Raw genomic sequence first — 18,386 nt, 5'->3', positions numbered from 1 at the left:
AGTTCCCTGCTTGTTAGTGGACTTCTGTTTTCTGGGTGGCAGACCCTGGTGGCTGACAAAATTAATGCCATGCTCAACCCCCTTTCTTTCTCCCTTGCTGTTTCTATTGTAGTGGTGGGCAAAGCAAATATTTGCTTTCCCAGATTCCCCTGTATTGAGGTGTAATCATATGACCCAGGTTTTGGGGAAAGACACTGTGTTCTGATACAAAGGAGAGTCATGAGAAGAGAGCTAGCTAGCATCACTCAATCTCCTTTCTTCATGATTTGAACACACACACAGTGCTTGAGACTGCGGCAGCCATTCTGCATCCTTGAGAAAGATACAGCTATAAAGTCAATAGGGAGAGATCAAAGAATGAAAATATATGAAGAACCCAGTTCCTTGATATAATCACCAGCTCAACGAGCAAGCTCTATATTGGGTCACCTACAGAGGTGTTTGTCATGTGAGGAAAATAAATCCGTCTTTGAATGAACTACTATTAATCTGATGTATGTTACTTGTGGCTGGAAGCAATCCTCACTGGCATCAGATTTAAGAAGTTTGTGTATTTAAGAAATACACATATTTCTCTCAATATAGAGAAAGCTATACAAACCTTTCTGGATTAGATTAATAAACCTAAAAGTATTCATGTAAAAAAGTACAACATAAATGGTATAAACACATATAAGTGATGATATGAGAGGAGGAACACTCTTTACTTTTGCTAGAGCCTATTTGTTCCCTAATACTTTATAACATGCTTATGACTGTGCTAGGTCAGAGATGCATGGCTATTGCCATTCTGCTGTCATGCAGGAACCGCTAATCAATAACAGCACTCTCCCTTTAACCCAGAGCCAGCCTCAGACACATTTTTTCGCAACCACAGGGAGTCTGTTAAAATTGACACTCAAAAGGAAAGCTATTTGCCTTCTCTGTTTTAGGTTCCTTTTGTTTCCCTTTCTTTTTCATTACAGTTATTTTATTATTTCCTCATCATGAGCCTATGGTAGGTATAATACAGCAAACAGTATCCACTGGCTTCCTTCATTGGTGTCACAATCATTCCCCAAGTGACCCCTATGGAGTCCAGTGACCAAGGAATCCATGGGTAGAATTCAGGGATCCATGAACTAGGATGGGGGAAAAATACATCTTTATTTAAACCTTTAACTCAAATTATTTCCTTTGATGACGAGTGTAAGCAACAAACCACAATACTATTAGTAGTATTTGTGACTGTCACTAATAGAAATTATACTTTTCTATCGCATTTCAGTTGTAGATAGCTCAAAGTGCCATTTACATTCATCGCAACTTCAAAATACCTTCTGTTTGACATTTACCTACCTCTAGATCCACTTAAGGGTTTAATTAAAATAGCGTATTATATCACAGATTTTAAAATAGCTTGGTAGCAGTATTTAAATATAATTGGCTTCCTTTGTAATCCTATATATTTTATTTTACTCATTTAAAAACATGATGCTGAGAAGGAATGAAGGCTTCACCAGACTGCCAAAGGGATGTATGGCACAAAGGTTTAAGGAATTACACTTGAATTTCATTGTCTACATAGATGACATTTATTGAGCTGACTGTGTGCCTGGCATTATTTTAAGCATTCTCATAGTCCCACTGTGGAGCAGGTAGTACCCCATCCTACAGATTAGAACACTGGGGCACAGAAAAGTGAAATAATTAGTCCAAGGTTTCAGGTAAATAGTAGAGCTATGAATGAACTCAGGCTACCTGTCCACAAAGCATGAACTTTTTTTTTTTATTATACTTTAAGTTCTAGGGTACATGTGCACAATGGGCAGATTTGTTACATATGTATGCATGTGCCATGTTGGTGTGCTGCACCCATTAACTCGTCATTTACATCAGGAATATCTCCTAATGCTATCCCTCCCCCGTCCCCCTACCTCACAAGAGGCCCCGGTGTGTGATGTTCCCCACTCTGTATCCAAGTGTTCTCATTGTTCAATTCCCACCTATGAGCGATAACACGTGGTGTTTGGTTTTCTGTCCTTGCGATAGTTTGCTAAGAATGATGGTTTCCAGCTTCATCCATGTCCCTACAAAGGACATGAACTCATCCTTTTTTATGGCTGCATAATATTCCATGGTGTATATGTGCCATGTTTTCTTTTTTTTTTTTTTTTTTGAGACCGAGTCTTGCTCTGTCACCCAGGCTGGAGTGCAGTGGCGCAATCTTGGCTCACTGCAAGCTCCACCTCCCGAGTTCACGCCATTCTCCTGCCTCAGCCTCTCCGAGTAGCTGGGACTACAGGCACCCACCACCACGCCTGGCTAATTTTTTGTATTTTTAGTAGAGACGGGGTTTCACCATGGTCTCGATCTCCTGACCTCGTGATCCGCCCGCCTCGGCCTCCCAAAGTGCTGGGATTACAAGCGTGAGCCACCGTGCCCGGCCGTGCCATGTTTTCTTAATCCAGTCTATCATTGATGGACATTTGGGTTGGTTCCAAGTCTTTGCTATAGTGAATAGAAAGCATGAACTCTTTACTAACAGTCATTAGCATGAAATCAATCTCAGTGTCTTTCATTCAGGAAACAGCAGTACCCATCCAGAGTAGAATGAGACCAGGGGCTACTAGCTATTATTTGGCCTCATGGCAGGTAGCAGTAAGGGTGCACCATGCTATGGTGCCAATATGCCCCTAAGCAAAGTGGGAACACAGTGTTACTATCAGGAGTTTCTTTGTGCCATACTTCTCTGCTTTTGAATTGACATACAACTGCTGGGGCTTTATCTCCTATGTGCAAGTGATATACAAGTCAGGGCTTTATCTTTTATGTACAGCCTTGTAAAAACCCTTTGGAATTCACCCCTTGGGCTCTGGCAATACTTGCACTAAGTAACTAAGAATTTGTGCTTAGGCCTGTAAACCTAGGGAAAATTTGCTCCACTGGCAGAGAAGCTAGAAGACTGTGGGGAGCTGGGGCAAACTGTATTTGGAATCAGGAGACCTGGCTGAGGGGACAGATTCAGCACTAATTATTCATTAATTATATTATTCAATAATTATATTATTCTGTTGAACTAACTAGTTAACCTCTCCAACCTCAGTATTTACAGTTACAAAGTAAAACGGAAGATATCTATGAAGACTGGATGAAGGCATAAAAGAACTTTCTTTCCAAATATCAGTAAATGTACATTTTGGTTTAATATACAGAAATTTGGCAGGGCTCAGTAGCTCACACCCATAATCCCAGTGCTTTGGGAAGTTGATGCGGTAGGATCACTTGTGGCTAGAAGTTTGAGATCAGCCTGGGCAACACAGCAAGACCCCCATCTCTACAAAAAAAAATTTTTTTTTTTTTTTTTGAGACAGAGTCTCACTCTGTCGCCAGGCTGGAGTGCAATGGCTCACTGCAACGTCCGCCTCCCGGGTTCAAGTGATTCTCCTGCCTCAGTCTCCTGAGTAGGTGGGATTACAGGCATGTGCCACCATGCCTGGCTAATTTTGTATTTTTAGTAGAGATGGGGTTTCACCATGTTGGTCAGGCTGGTCTTGAACTCCCAACCTCAGGTATCCACCCGCCTCAGCCTCCCAAAGTGCTGGGATTATAGTAATGAGCCACTGTGCCCGGCCATATTTTTTTAATTAGCCAGGTGTAGTGGGGCATGCCTATAGTCCTCACTGCTTAGGAGGCTGAGGTGGGAGGACCGCTTGAGCCCAGGTGTTCTGGGTTACAATGAGCTATGATTGTGCTGCTGCACTCCAGCCTGGGTGGCAGAGCAAGACCCTGCCTTGAAGAAAAGAAAAAAAGGAAAGAAAACATTTTTGAAAAGATAGATTTAAAAATAAAGAAGTTTTTACACTTTTGACACACTGACCAGCACACAAGAGTCACCTAATAAATGATTTAAAGGATGGTGGTTTAAAAAAAAAAAACAAGGGAAAAAGGCTGCTCCTTCAGAAGTAGAAAGAGACCACATAGCTTCTTGTGGGAATTGTCATAAAAGGTGCCAGGCAGCAAGGAGAACATTCACATGGGTACTCTGGGGGTTCCTTCTCACGCTTAGGTCTCTGATGCACTCAAGCCTCATGATTCATCCACGGCTGTGTACCTTGACACCAGGAAATGGTCTGGGAATATTTGTATACTGTTATTTTTCCCTTTATTGCTCAACTAGGGAGGGGTGTAAAAGGAGGGTGTGGAATCCCAGTTACAGTTCAGACAAAGAAAGACAACATTGATGACATTTATTCCTCTGGGACATCCTTATACTAAAAATTGAAGTGGGCAACCTGGGGAGAGAAATAACTTGATTGCCAAAGTACCATCTCTAAATATTGAATAATCAAACAGTAGGCATCAGATTAAAGCAAAAATCAAACATAAAGCCTCTATCCCTTCAACTTCCTCTGAAGAGCCTTTCCTTATGGGGAGGTGGGAACATGCTTTTTTTCTTGTTTTTGAGGGAGTCTTGCTCTGTTGTCCAGGCTGGAGTGCAGTGGCTCAATCTTGGCTCACTGCAACCTCTACCTCTGGGGTTCAAGCAATTCTCCTGACTCAGCCTCCCAAGTAGTTGGGATTACAGGGATGCACCACCACACCTGGCTAATTTTTGTATTTTTATTAGAGACGGGGTTTCACCATGTTGGCCAGGCTGGTCTTGAACTCCTGACCTCTAGTGATCTGCCCGCCTCAGCCTCCCAAAGTGCTGGGATTACAGACGTGAGCCACTGTGTCCGGCCAAACCTGCTCCTTTTTAAAATAGACTCTAAGGGTCACCAAATTCTGACAGAAGGCACTCGACCATATGATAAAATACAGGGTACCCAGTTATATTTTAATTTGAGATAAACAATGAATGATATTTTAGTATAATTATGTCCCAAATTCCACGCTTAATGCTAAAAGTATGGTATAAGTATTTCATGCTTATACTAAAAAAAATCTATGTGAAATTCAAAGTTAACTGGGTAGCCTACATTTTTCTTTGCTAAATCCAGCCACCCACCACCTACCCCAACATTCTCACGTCAGCCCATTTGGGGCTCCACATATCCAATAAAGTTACCACTTTATAAAGTCACTGCCCAATAAAGTACATCACAGTCACGTAAAGAAAAGGTGCATCAAATTGTAAAGTAGGCCAAGGGTGGTGGCTCATGCGTATAATCCTACCACTTTGGGAGGCCGAGGCAGGAGCATCACTTGAGGCCGGGAGTTTGAGATTAGCCTGGGCAACAAAGTGAGACCCCGTCTCTACAAGAAATAAAAATATTAGCTGGGCATGGTAGCATGCATCTGTAGTCCCAGCTACTCAGGAGGCTGAGGAGGGAGGACTGCTTGTGTCTAGGAGTTTGAGGTTGCAGTGAGCTTTGATGTACCACTGTACTCTGGCTTGGGTGGCAGAGCAAGACCTTGTGTCAAAATAAAAAAGAAAAACAAAAACCAAACAAACAAAAACCTGTAAATAAACTATCAGGTGCATTCTGTCAATAAGTTTTATTTACTTTTACATTTTTTTTAGATTTGCAGCTATAACTTTAAAACCTTAAGATTAGTGAGAAGGGGGAAAATTTGACTGTTGAGAAAACTTCCAACTTGCAGAAAAACTGGTGGCTTACACATTAGTGACAACATAATAAGCTTGTGAATTTTGGTGGTCTTGCCTTTGAAATGGAGAGCAGGACAGATCATATACAAAGTCATCCAACTCATGAATGTTCTGTAGAGCACAATGGGCATTACCTAACATGAAAATTAGGGTCAACATGTCCATTTCCTACCCATAAGCGTTCTTTCCTCAACTCTCACTCCCATCTCAGCCACCACACGCTTCCTCTTTGCACTGCTTTATCAGAAGATGAAACTACAACCATGAGACAATGGAGCTGTGGCACAAACTCTGATAGCACCTTTGACTTCTCCCTCATCCCTGGGGTTCCAGAGTTTGGGTCCCTGTTATCCTCTCTGACCTACTGCAATACCTTAACCAGTTACCCCATGTCTGCTCTCTATTCTAGTAGTTCTCAACCTTGACTGCTCATTAGAATTATCAGGAGTGTTTTTAAAAATAAATGCCACTGCTACTGTCAGCCACTGTTCTTACATTATGTACTTCCTTATTTATCTATTTACCTGGGAACCCTGAAGCCAGCTTGCCAAACAGTACATTAATCCATATCACATTTTAGTTATAATGAAAAATCTCTGGTAGGTAGACACCATAGTTTATAAATTACCAATTCAAAATTTTTTATTTATTTATTTATTCATTTTGTAGAGGTGGGATCTTGCTATGTTGCCCAGGCCTGTCACTAACTCCTGGGCTCAAGCAATCCTCCGGCTTAGGCCTCCCACAGTGCTGGGATTACAGGTGTGAGCTGTAGATTCTGATCCAGACCAGCTGAATCAGAATCTTCAGTGGTGCCACTCAGACACCAGCCCTCCAGGAGATTCTAATATACAGAAAACCATTGCTCTACTCCAATCCCCCCTTCCAGGCTTATCTCTATAAAACACAACTAGTCATATTAAGCTCTTGTTGAAAAGCAAAACCCACCAATATTTCCCTTTTGAAAGACTATTGGGCCTATCAAAGTGGGGCCCCATTTTTCAACTTATATTTAATGGCCTCAAAACCTATCCTTCCCACCACCCTACTATTCTCAACTCCAGACTTTATGCTCCCTTCAAATTGGCCCATTTGCTAGTCTTCCAACTTCCCACCTTAGCCCCTCTGCTCCTGCTGCACTATACATTTGACATGGGCCCCTTCATGCCCATATGTGTTGCACCCACACTTCAAGGTCAGGTCGAATGTCTCTTCCTCCCTCTGGAACTCCACCTTCAGGGGATGTAATCTTTCCTCTTTAAGCCTATGGGGTTCGTCTGTGTCTGTAACCTTTAGGACATCCTAATTTATACATTTACTGTATTTTAATTCTCTCTTCCCCTGTATTAAACTCCATAAGGGTCGTACTCTACTACAGGAGCCTAAGAGAGAACATTACACATAGCAGGTGCTCAGTATTTCTGGAACTCGTTTGCATGAGGCCTATAAAATTTTGGTTGAGGCAGGGCAGAACAGCTCACACCTGTAATCCCAGCACTCTCGGGAGGCCTAGGCTGGAGGACTGCTTGAGTGCAAGAGTTAGGGAACAGCCGGGGCAATACAGCAAGACCCCATCTCTACAAAAAATAAAATACAAAACAAACTTTGAGTTGGTAATTTATAAACTATGATGTCTACCTACCAGAGATTTTCATTAAAACTAAAATACGAGATGGAATAGTGTCTGCACTGTCTGGCATTCTGGCTTCAGGCTTCCCTGGTGAATAAATAGGAAGTAAGAACAGTAGCTGAATATTTCAAGTGTGTTTGATCTACAGCTGAAGAGTTTCTCAAACTATGCAGAAACGGGTGGAGAACAACTTATTAAAGACGGGTCTGGTTTGGGCAACAAGGAGAAACAGCACCAATGACCTGAAATAAATCTTCACAATTAAGGTTTCAATGCATAAGTAGTTTTGTTTTCGATTTAAACCACTGGTTTGGCCCTTGAGTAATTGCAAAGCATTCTCTTGTCAGCCTAAGCAGAAGAGAACTTTGTTAGCAGCAAGGGCTTATAAACTTTCAAGAAAGTGTCGCGATTCACTCCAAACTTTGCTAGTTTTTTCACTAGAAGCGGAGAGTCGGGGTGATGGGGGTTCAACTAGCTGGGTGAGGGACAGCAATCAAAAATTCTCCACCCCCGGCCGCAGGGCCAGGTCCCGCAGGAATCCCTCCCCCAGCCTGCGCCCTCCCCGCACCACGCGGCCACCCCCAGCCTGTGGACCGCCGAGGAGGGGCGCGCGGGAGTCCCACCTACCTGAGTGCCAGGAGCCTCTCACCCAGGAGCGCCAGCGCGATCCCCAGCAAGCCCACAGCCACCAGCCGCCGCATGGCGCGGGAGCCGGGCGCGCTGCCTCGCTCCGGCCTGGCCAGCAGCTCCGTGGGCGGTGCCATCTTGCCGGCTCGACGGTGCCGGCCGCGCTCCGCCCCGTCCTCCGGCTAGGCCGAGTCCCTGCGCCGGGGCCGCGGAGGCTCCGCCCTGGGCTTGGCCCTGGTCTTTGTCCGCAGAAACCTATTTCCCTAAACACCTTCGGGACGGCCCGGACACGCCTTACTTTAGGCTCATGACGTGAAACTTTGAATTCCTTCACTTCCTTTTTCAAACAACCCACCCGAAACCCTCTAGCAGCCCGCATACCTTTCTCGTTTCCCTAGTCTTCAAACACATTTCTCACTCGCTATTCCAGTGGGAAACTTACATAGAAAGCAGCTTTTGGGGGTGGGGGTCGGTGGCCAAGGGAAGGAAAGTAATGGGATGTGTCTTGTAAATATTTCACGTTGGAATCACTACTTTTTATAACAGGACGTAGTTGCAAATAAATAAACATCCTGTGCCTCGTAATACTTTTTTTTTTTTTTAACAGGGTCTCTCTGTGTTGCCTAGGCTGGAGTGCATTGGCACAATCATAGCTCGCTGCAGTCTGGACCTCCCGGACTCAAGGGACCCTCCAGCCTCAGCCTCCTAAGTGGCTGGGACCGCAGGCACGCACCATTACACCTAGCTAAGTGTGTGTAAGTTGTGTGTGTGTGTGTGTGTGTGTGTGTGTGTATGTGTGGAGACCGAGTCTTGCTGTGTTGCCCAGGTTGGTCTCAAACTCCTGGACTCAAGCCATCCTCCTGCCTCAGCCTCCCAAAGTGCTAGAATTACAGGAATGAGTCACCATGCCCAGCCTCTATTAATACTTCTAGACTACAGACTTAAGGACTTAGACACGTCTTTTTCATCCAAACTCAAAGGGAAGAAGTGTAGTTTTTTTCTTTTCCTTTTTTACTCTAACAACCGTAACATGAATAATTTAAAATACAATTTTAAAAGTATAAAATGAAACTTACCCATCAAGATTGATACCATTACAATAAATGAGTACATCTGAAATAAGCTTCTAATGGTTTTCAGTATTTAATTGCCACCCTACAATATGTAGGCAGAAATGGTCACACTTGACAATTTTCAACAAATATCAGTTTTATAAAGAACCAGTAAATAAAAGTGGATGCCAATTTCCCACCTGCCTCTCACCAAAAAAAAAAAAACAAAAAAGAAAGAAACAAAAAACACCTCTCTCTGCCTCTGTGTGTGTATCTCTGCTTCGTCCTAAGGGATATTGGATTATACTGGATGGTAGAAAGAGAAGTAAAAAGTTGTCCTTTGAAAGCCGGTGAGGCATTACCTTTTTTGTGTCGTGGACCCTTCTGGCAGTGGTGAGCCTGTAGATAACTTTTCAGAATAATGTTTATAAACGCTTACAATAAAATGCATAGATTTTCTCCTGTGCAATTCATGAAAAAAAGAAAGAAAAGAAAAAAAAATTTTAAATAAATGAATAAAATGTATAGATTACAAAGAAAATCAATTACATTATAAGGAAAAAAAAATAGCTGAGAGCAGTCTGAGCTCTGTGAGGTAGGCAAAATTTATCAGGCCCAGAGCGACATGAGTATGGGACTTCAGTCACACCCCAATACCCATGCCCGGGGACAGTTGTTTAAAGACATTTTGTTCCTGAGTAGCTGTCCCACCCATTATCTTCATATTCCTGGAATTTATGATACAAAGAACAAAGTATAACCAATCCACAGCTTATGTTATTTTAACGCAAGAATTTAGGAACTGCCTCTTCCTTCCCCTTAAAAATCTATGTGTAACTGCTGCTAATCAGAGTGTATATTTAGGGAAACTTGAATCTATGCTTCTGGGTTGCAGTACTCAAACTTGGCCCAAATAAACTCTCTACTTACATTAATTTTGCCTTAGCTTTAAAATTAAAGGTCAACAATTGAAATGTAATTGTTAAAATATCTAAAACATAATTTTTTACTATAGTAATGTGGTAATGTAATGTGTGCAACATTATTTAACATATTAAATAACAAGATCTAGCAACACTCTTTTAAATGAAGAGGAGCGCAAATGTTCTTTCATGATACTGAAAACAACTGTAATGAAATAATGAAAATAACTGTTATTTCCATTAGTAACAGTCACGAGTACTGCAAATGCTTCTGAGGTTTGTCTGCTAGTTTTGTAATTGAAGAAAAAGCTAAATTCCATTTGAAATCAAGATTTTTTTTTCTTATCCAAGTTCATTAATTCCTCTGAACTATCAATGGACCACTGGGTTAAGAACTCTGACATAGGCTAAGGCTATGACTGTTTAGAGAAGGGTGGAATCTCCTTTCTAGGACTATTTTTGGTGTCAGTTATTGAGGAAGAGAAGAGCCTCAGATACAAAATCAGAATTTAGGCCTGACAAGGTAGCTCTTGCCTATAATCTCAGCACTTTGAAAGGCCCAGGTGGGAGGATCACATGAGGTGGGGAGTTCAAGACCATCGTGGGCAACATAGGGAGAAACCATCTCTACAAAAAAAAAAAAAAAAAAAATTAAAATTAACAAAAAAAAATTAAAGAATCCGAATTTAGAAGAAAGACCTAAAGCAGAGGGCCTTGGACTATTGTCTGGGCTTCTCTCTTAATCTCTTAGGCCCCAAGGGAAGTACGTACAACTATGCCTCATGGATTCCGGGTCAGGAGCCAGGCTACCGTGTCTTTCCACAGGTTCCGCAAAATGAGGAAACCACATAGATGGCAAATAAGAATATCCAGGTATATCCTATTCTCTATGTCTATTTCCCTTTTGCTATTCCCAATTTTTTAAAAAGAGAAAAAAGTCATGTTCTTAATAGTCATGTTCTCCAACCTGGTTTCAGGTGACATTAAAGGGTGGGAGGTCTACATCTTTTAGGCTAGTCTCAGGATAGCAAAAACAACAACAACCAAAACCAGCTTTTGTGCTGACTTTCCTTTCTTCCCTGGCCCATGGTAGGCGTCACTAATTGATTTTGGCAAAGTGTCTCATCACACCCAGACTTGTCCTCACAATTTTTTAAAACAACAACAAAAGAGAAATAAGAATCCCTGAGCTAGGGAACAGATTTCAGTTCAGGATGAAACTTATTTGCCATCTTGGTGCTGAGTGGTCAGGAGGAACAAGGCCTTGGGATTTAGCATGGAAGCATTTGTGATAATGAGCTAGGACTTTCAAGTCCACCAAAACCTACCTAAGCTCACCCTCAGAGAATCAAGAGAAACAGAAACCTTATTTTAACTTTATTAACATGACCAGTGAGTTCCCCCAATAATCTGTGTGAGGAATCTTCTACCCCCATATTCTTTCTCTTTCTGAATGTTGCAGTTGAAGCAACTTTTGCAGAAGTAGTATCAATCTTTACCCCCAGCCCCACCACCATGCTAGGGCTGGAACTGTCATTCCTCACATGGGGATAGAGATGAGGCATATTTTCTAATTTGGAAATCAGAAACCATTGTAAGAATGTTATAGTGGTTATTACATTGTATAGTATAGTTTAGCTGTCTTTTGAGATAACTAGGATGTATAGGCTACACCAAGAACATAACCCCTGGTTTATGTTTGTTTCCTGGGGAAAGTGGTTTCTGACTACCAAATAACCAAGTTACTCAATACAAAACAAACTTGTTCTGGAACTTGCTTGTGTGCTGGCAACTCCTTATACTTGGCATGAAACGGTGTTTCTCAGATAATGACTTCGGACTTATTTAGTGGTTATTAAGTGGTTTTTAAGCAAAATTTCAGAAATAATAATACCTTTTATCAATGCTTCTCAAACTATGTGCAGTGAAGGACAGGTTTTTCTTGGCCTTTGTAAAATACAATGAAAATGACTTACTGGAAGTAAAAAAACCAGAAATACAAAATACAAGCCCAAATCTTTTATTATTTGGTTCAACAGACATAAAATTACTTTGTCAAATTTCTGTAACAGTTTCTAAATGCTTACTTTCAATTTTTTATACTTAACTAGCCATGGACCAGAAACAAAGAGTTCACAGATTGAAAATGGTCCCTGGAGCACACTGCCTTTCATAATTGTACTTTTAACTCTTTAAAGTTCTTTGCAGTGTATTCTTTTTTTTTTTTTATTTTTTTTATTTTTATTTTTTTTTTATTATACTTTAGGGTTTTAGGGTACATGTGCACAATGTGCAGGTTTGTTACATATGTATCCATGTGCCATGTTGATTTCCTGCACCCATTAACTCGTCATTTAGCATTAGGTGTATCCTAATGCTGTCCCTCCCCCCTCCCCCCACCCCACAACAGTCCCCGGAGCGTGATGTTCCCCTTCCTGTGTCCATGAGTTCTCATTGTTCAATTCCCATGCAGTGTATTCTTAATTGTAACGCTCAGAGTAATTTGTGAAATACGTGACTCGTGATTATTGTAATTTTATATAATATGTGACAGGGAGTTGGGCCCACTATATTCCTTTTATCCCTTCCTCTCCTTACCTCTGTTTTAAAAAGGGAGCAAAAATGCATTGAAAGGATGCTATCAAAGATGGTTATTATCAGAAAAGAAAGATTTGCCTTATAGATGCCTCACTCCATGGCTTCTCAAAGAGTAAAGGAAACCTCCCCACAGCCAGGCCATTTTCTGAGAATTCCAACATACTAAAAAGTGAAGAAATGCCCTAACAGAAACAAAGTTTTTTTTTAATATTTATGTTCAACAAATTAACATCTTCAAATAATAAGTTGAATGATATTAACTTGTTTGTAGATGTCAAATTAATAAACAGAGATAAAAATACAATGTGATGTTCTAGTTACAAAACAAATTTGCAATTCCTAAAAAATATTTATTCCTGGTTTACTATAGGAAGAGTGGTCTAGTCATGGAACTCAAGTTTAAAATGAATGAGTGTTTTCAGTTGTGTCAATGTATCTTTATGATGTATGAATAAATGAATTCTGAGATAATGTTGAAAGTCAACATTTAGGGCTCTTTGTAAACTTCAAGTCTAGGCCAGTTGGCTTGCCCATCCCCATGAGACCCAAGCCTATTTATTTGGAGAGCTGTAGGCTTTGCTGCCTCTCTTCCAGGAGCTACTGAACCCTGGGGAAGAGGACAGAGAGGGAGAAAACACTGGGAGAGAAGAGGGGAGCAGGGAGAGAAAGATACAAAAACTCCCCAACTTCCATGTGAGGCTGACTTTGGATGGGCTGAACTCTATGGAAAAAGTAGACATGTTACATCCTCTTCTAGGAAATGCATGCATGTTTTCCATTGTCCAAAGCAGCATTGTTTGTAGTTCTCCATGAATGAACCATACGTTCTACTCCTTTTAGAAGGCTTGATGGAAAAGGCTTAATGAAGGGGTCCGCTGAAGTAACAACTGCAGGTATAATTTATTGAGCACTTCTTATTCCACACACTACCTCATTTAACAACCATTTGAATTAGGTACTATTATTATCCCCAATTCATAAGTGATGAAATTGAGGCCAGAGATTAAGTCTCTGACCCAGGGTTATACACCTGGAAATGGTAGGGTCAGGACCCAATATAAAAAAATTTATACTGAGACCACATACCCACCTTGATATGTCTTTTGTTAATTGTCAAATAAAAAATGATTCCCATTTCTTTGCTATTCATGGTCAGAGCAGAGATGGATGAGCTGGTAGTGAGAGCTGTAGAAAATTACATCATATAAACTTGCATGAGGGACAGTTTAAAACTAGGTTGCTTTTTATACTTTTCCTCTGCCTGCTTATAGTAATTCACTTAATATTGATGATATTCTGTGTATCCAAGCAGTTACTGGGAATTCAAAGATAATGGAGGCAGACCTTCCCTGCCTTGGTGGCGGTCAGAGTCTAGGCAGTTGGACAAACATGCAATGTTGTAACGGGCTCAGGACTTTGATCTCTATCCTGTGTATGATGTAAAACCACTAATGACTTTCTAGGAAGGGAGGCACATTTGTGTTTTCAAAGGTCACTACGATGGCTCTGGGGATATTGAGAAGGTGGGCTGGAGTCTATTCAAGAGAAGATACAGATGTGTACAAGGCAGAGGTATGGGGATGGTGGAGAGGAACAGATTTAAGGAATTTTGAAGGTTGAATGGATAGAAATGGCTAATAAAATGGGGGTGGGCAGAGACTCTTCTGCAGGCTGAGCTGGGAGGATCACTTGAGCCCAGGAGTTCCAGTCCAGTTTCAGCAACATAATGAGACTCTTTTTTTTTTTTTTTTTTTTTTAAATGTGGGTTTAATCTGTTATGGGATTAGAGTTTTTTAAAAAAGAGAAAAAATGTGGAAGGAAATGAGTGAATGGGGGCATATTAACTGGGATGGGGGAGGAACAGTTTGGGGTGGCAGGGACAGGACAAAATGTGAGTACGGCCTGCGACATAGCACATTTGATGTGCTCAAGGCGCAGTAAACATTTGCAGCCAAGTTTCTGCTGCTCAGGAATGAGATCTTGTCTGGAGATAGAGACTTGGGAATCATTAACCGAGAGTGTAGCAATCTGAGTAAATGACTTACAGGAAGATTTGAGGCTGTAGCCTGAAGTGGTGTAAGTAGAATTCCTAAGAGCTTTATCAGTATGCAGGTGGCTAGGAGGCGGGGAAAGGTGGGGAAATACAATGGAGAATTAGAAATTGATTTGAGCTTTAGGGATCACCTTAAACCAAGGAAAGCAGATGCTGACATAAAGGTGCCCTTTTCTCTTTCCCCTGAATCTGCATATATGACCTTGAAATTCTTCATACTGGCTCCAGGCAGTCATTCTGTGTCTATGAAGAATGAAACCTTATTTGCTATCCCTCCACAGAGCCTGGAAACCAACTGGAAGAAGAGGATGGGGATAGGAGGTTGGAAAGAAATCTCCAGTTAGTTTTGCTTGACATAAGACAGCCCCTCTCCTGGCCTCTACACCCCCAGCAGCAGGAGTGACTAGCAAGCCCTGGAGTGTGCTTCTGGCAAGATCGCTCTCTTCTTCAGCGCTTACTGCCTCACTTCCAATATTTGTGGTACTCCTTGATCTAGATTTCTTCAGTCCCCAAAAGAAGTTGCGGCTCCCCAGCAACCCTCATCTTCCAGATTCTCTTCCCTATGTGGTTGGGTACTTTTCCCCATCTCCCAATTCACCCCCAACTCCCCAAACTCCTTCCTTATGTCCCCTGGAAATCATAGTCAATCATTAGCAAAATCCCTTATATTCACAATATCTCTAAATAGTCTCTTCAACTTTCATGTTATCTACTGACCCCCAATGCCAGGACATTTTCCCACCTGTTCCAAAAGGTTCTAACTCCTGGCTTACAGTCATTCTCTTTTATAACACACCATCAAAATTCCTGGTGATTTTGGCATCCATGTGTCACCTTTTTATACCTAACTTTTCAGTTCCATAATCTCCTCTCTTATGACCTTGTCTCTACTCCACTGTGACACCTACTCCTGTGGTTATACTTGAAGACTTTTCCATTACTGGTAATGACAACACCTCCAAAATCACAATTTTAAGATCTCATCTTCCAATCACCACCTCTTATTTTTTTTAGCTCATTCCCTCTTGTACTCCATGTTTGAAACTTTTTGACCCTGCTTTGATGTCTGACTGCGAGAACTATTGCCTCTCACTACACACATACTCCATTTTATTCTACTTTGTCCAGTGCTGATCCTTTTTTATTTTTTGAGGTGGAGTCTCACTCTGTCGCCCAGGCTGGAATGCAGTGGCGCTATCTCGGCTCACTGCAAGCTCCGCCTCCTGGGTTCACGCCATTCTCCTTCCTCAGCCTCCTGAGTAGCTGGGACTACAGGCGTCCACCACCACACCTGGCTAATTTTTTGTATTTTTTAGTAGAGACAGGGTTTTACCATGTTAGCCAGGATGGTCTTGATTTCCTGACCTCGTGATCCGCCCACCTCGGCCTCCCAAAGTGCTGGGTGATTCTTTTTTTTTTTTTGAGTTGGAGTTTTGCTCTTGTTGCCCAGGCTGGTGTGCAATGGTGCGATCTTGGCTCACTGCAACCTCCACCTCCCAGGTTCAAGCAATTCTCCCATCTCAGCCTCCTAAGTAGCTGAGTTTACAGGCATGCGCCACCACACTCGGCTAATTTTGTATTTTTAGTAGAGACAGGCTTTCTCCATGTTGGTCAGGCTGGTCTCGAACTCCCGACCTCATGTGATCTGCCCACCTCGGCCTCCCAAAGTGCTGGGATTACAGGAGTGAGCCACCGCACCCAGCCTGTGCTGATTCTTTATAATATGGGTTTTTAGTAAAATTCTGGAGATAGTACACTGTAAGTATACTGACATGGTTTGGATTTGTATCCTCACTGAAACCTTGTGTTCAATCCATTTCTCCAGCACCTTTCTTCCCCTCTTTGTCTCCAAAGGGCAAAATCAAAATCCTTTCCATTTACTTATTGTTCCAGAAAAGCACTGAAAATTGTTCTCTGTAAATAATCCCAATTGGTCTTTGCTTGATTAATTGTACCTAACATCCTGACTATGTGGAAAAATAAATGATCTTGGTTGCAGCCACCCTGAGACACTGGTGGGCCATGGAGAGGAGAGCTGATGCTCACCTGGAGGGTCCTGCAGAGTTCAGCTCTGCTCAGCCGTTGGGTGTCTCACCTGGAAAGCCTGAGATTCTTGTTCTTCTGAGGCTTAACACATGGGAAAAAAGGAAGGTTGGATCAGAACTTTCAGCAACAAGCTCTGGTTTCCAGCTCGGAGTGGGGCCGTCTCCTGTGCTGGGCAAGTTTTCACACAGAATTTCAGCAAGGAGCAGGGCGCAGTGGCTCATGCCTGTAGTCCCAGCACTTTGGGATGCTAAAACAGGAGGACCACTTGAGCCCAGGAGTTTGAGACCAGCCTGGGCAACATTGCGAGACCCTGTCTCTACCAAAAAAAAAAAAAAAAAATTAGCCGGGTGTGGTTGTACGTGCCTGTAGATCCAGCTACTCAGGAGGCTTAGGTGAGAGGATAACTTGAGCCCAGATGGGAGGTCAAGGCTGTAGTGAGCTGTGTTCATGCCACTGCACTCCAGCCTGGTTGACAGAGTGAGAGCCTATCTCAAAAAAAAAAAAAAAATTCAACAAGGTAGTAATCCTAACAAATAATTACTAAAGCATTATCAAGGAAGACAATATGCATCACTGATCTATTTCTTAAGGAAAAATAATAATAAATAAAATTAAAACCTCATGATTTTACAACCTAATAGAATTTTGTAAGCACAGGTTTTCAACAGGTAGCTATAATTTTAATTAAATATTCCATCTTCCACAAACCTTTGTATACAAGCTCTAGTAATGCCACTTTATTTTGCCTATATTTTTTCTTCAAGACAAAATCAAAAAGGATAATTTTAAAAGGATCATGCCTGTAATCCCAGCACTTTGGGAGGCCAAGGCAGGTGGATCACATGAGGTCAGGAGTTCGAGACCAGCCTGACCAACATGGCAAAACCCTGTCTCTACTAAAAATACAAAATTAGCCAGGCGTGGAGGCACATGCCTGTAATTCCAGCTACTTGGGAGACTGAGGCAGGAGAATTGCTTGAACTCAGGAGGCAGAGTTTGCAGTGGGCTGAGATTGCGCCATTGTACTCCAGCCTGGGCAAGAGTGAGACTCCGTCTCTAAAAAAGAACACTCAGCTTCACTATTAGGATCCTCCCAGTTTTGCCCTAGGATGAAAGGTTTATGCCAAGGATTTCAGCTTTCTCTCTGTTCTGCCTTCTCTTCTAGACCATGCCTTAAAGGCTATTATTTCACACGGAACCTGCCTGCATGTTCTTTTGCCATTAAAAGTAATGGCAAGAACCCCAATTACTTTTGCACCAACATATAGCAAACAAACAAGAGTCTTAGTTCCTCAAGAAGATTTCTACCTTTAGTTCTTTGAAAATAACAAGTGTTTTCTCCTGGCTATATTTGGAAAATATGGTCTCTATTGACAATAGCTTCCCACCCTAGTGTCCCTTTTCAAGCATGCTTTTTTGCTTCTCTCATTAATATTCCCTAAACCATTATAAGATGTTTCACTCCTTGCCACAGTCATATTATCAAATAAAACTAAATTCTCAACATTAGTGCCAAAATTGCATTCCGAATCTAGTTTGTACCTTTTAGTTTTGCCCGTTATGTGAAGCTCCTCAAGCAGAAAGGTGGTTGGAAACTGTAATGCTAGATTAGCTTTCTGTTGCTAATAAAAAGAGCAAGGTTAACCCCCTTGACACAGACTCATTTTGAGACAAGATAGAGAGTCAGAAGTATGTTGACCCAGATTATTGAACCCAAAATAGGTACACATAACTTGATAAAGTGCTTTCTTTATTTTTCCATACACAAGCAATACATGAATGCTCTTGCATTGCAAAATATTCAAAGGTTACTGGTAAAATTATAGTCTCCCTGGCTTTCTTCTAGGAGAAAACACTATTTTCA

The 18,386-nt window shown here is 41.7% G+C and overlaps 1 protein-coding gene across 2 annotated transcripts in view; it reads right to left on the bottom strand.

Annotated features, from left to right (window-relative positions):
• PON2 (paraoxonase 2) overlaps window positions 1-8,172 on the bottom strand; it is a 30,670-nt gene extending 22,498 nt beyond the window's left edge. For both annotated transcript variants that reach the window (XM_055272654.2, XM_055272655.2), the window contains exon 1: window positions 7,851-8,172. In XM_055272654.2, coding sequence (XP_055128629.1) covers window positions 7,851-7,987 — 137 coding nt within the window. In that variant the 5' untranslated portion in view covers window positions 7,988-8,172. The remainder of the gene's footprint in view (window positions 1-7,850) is intronic.
• Between the last annotated feature and the right edge of the window lie 10,214 nt (window positions 8,173-18,386).

This window comes from Symphalangus syndactylus, chromosome 3 (assembly GCF_028878055.3).
Source record: "Symphalangus syndactylus isolate Jambi chromosome 3, NHGRI_mSymSyn1-v2.1_pri, whole genome shotgun sequence".
Taxonomy (NCBI): Eukaryota; Metazoa; Chordata; class Mammalia; order Primates; family Hylobatidae; genus Symphalangus; species Symphalangus syndactylus.
Note: the sequence above shows the minus strand (reverse complement) of the source record. Positions and strands in the feature narration are given on the sequence as shown.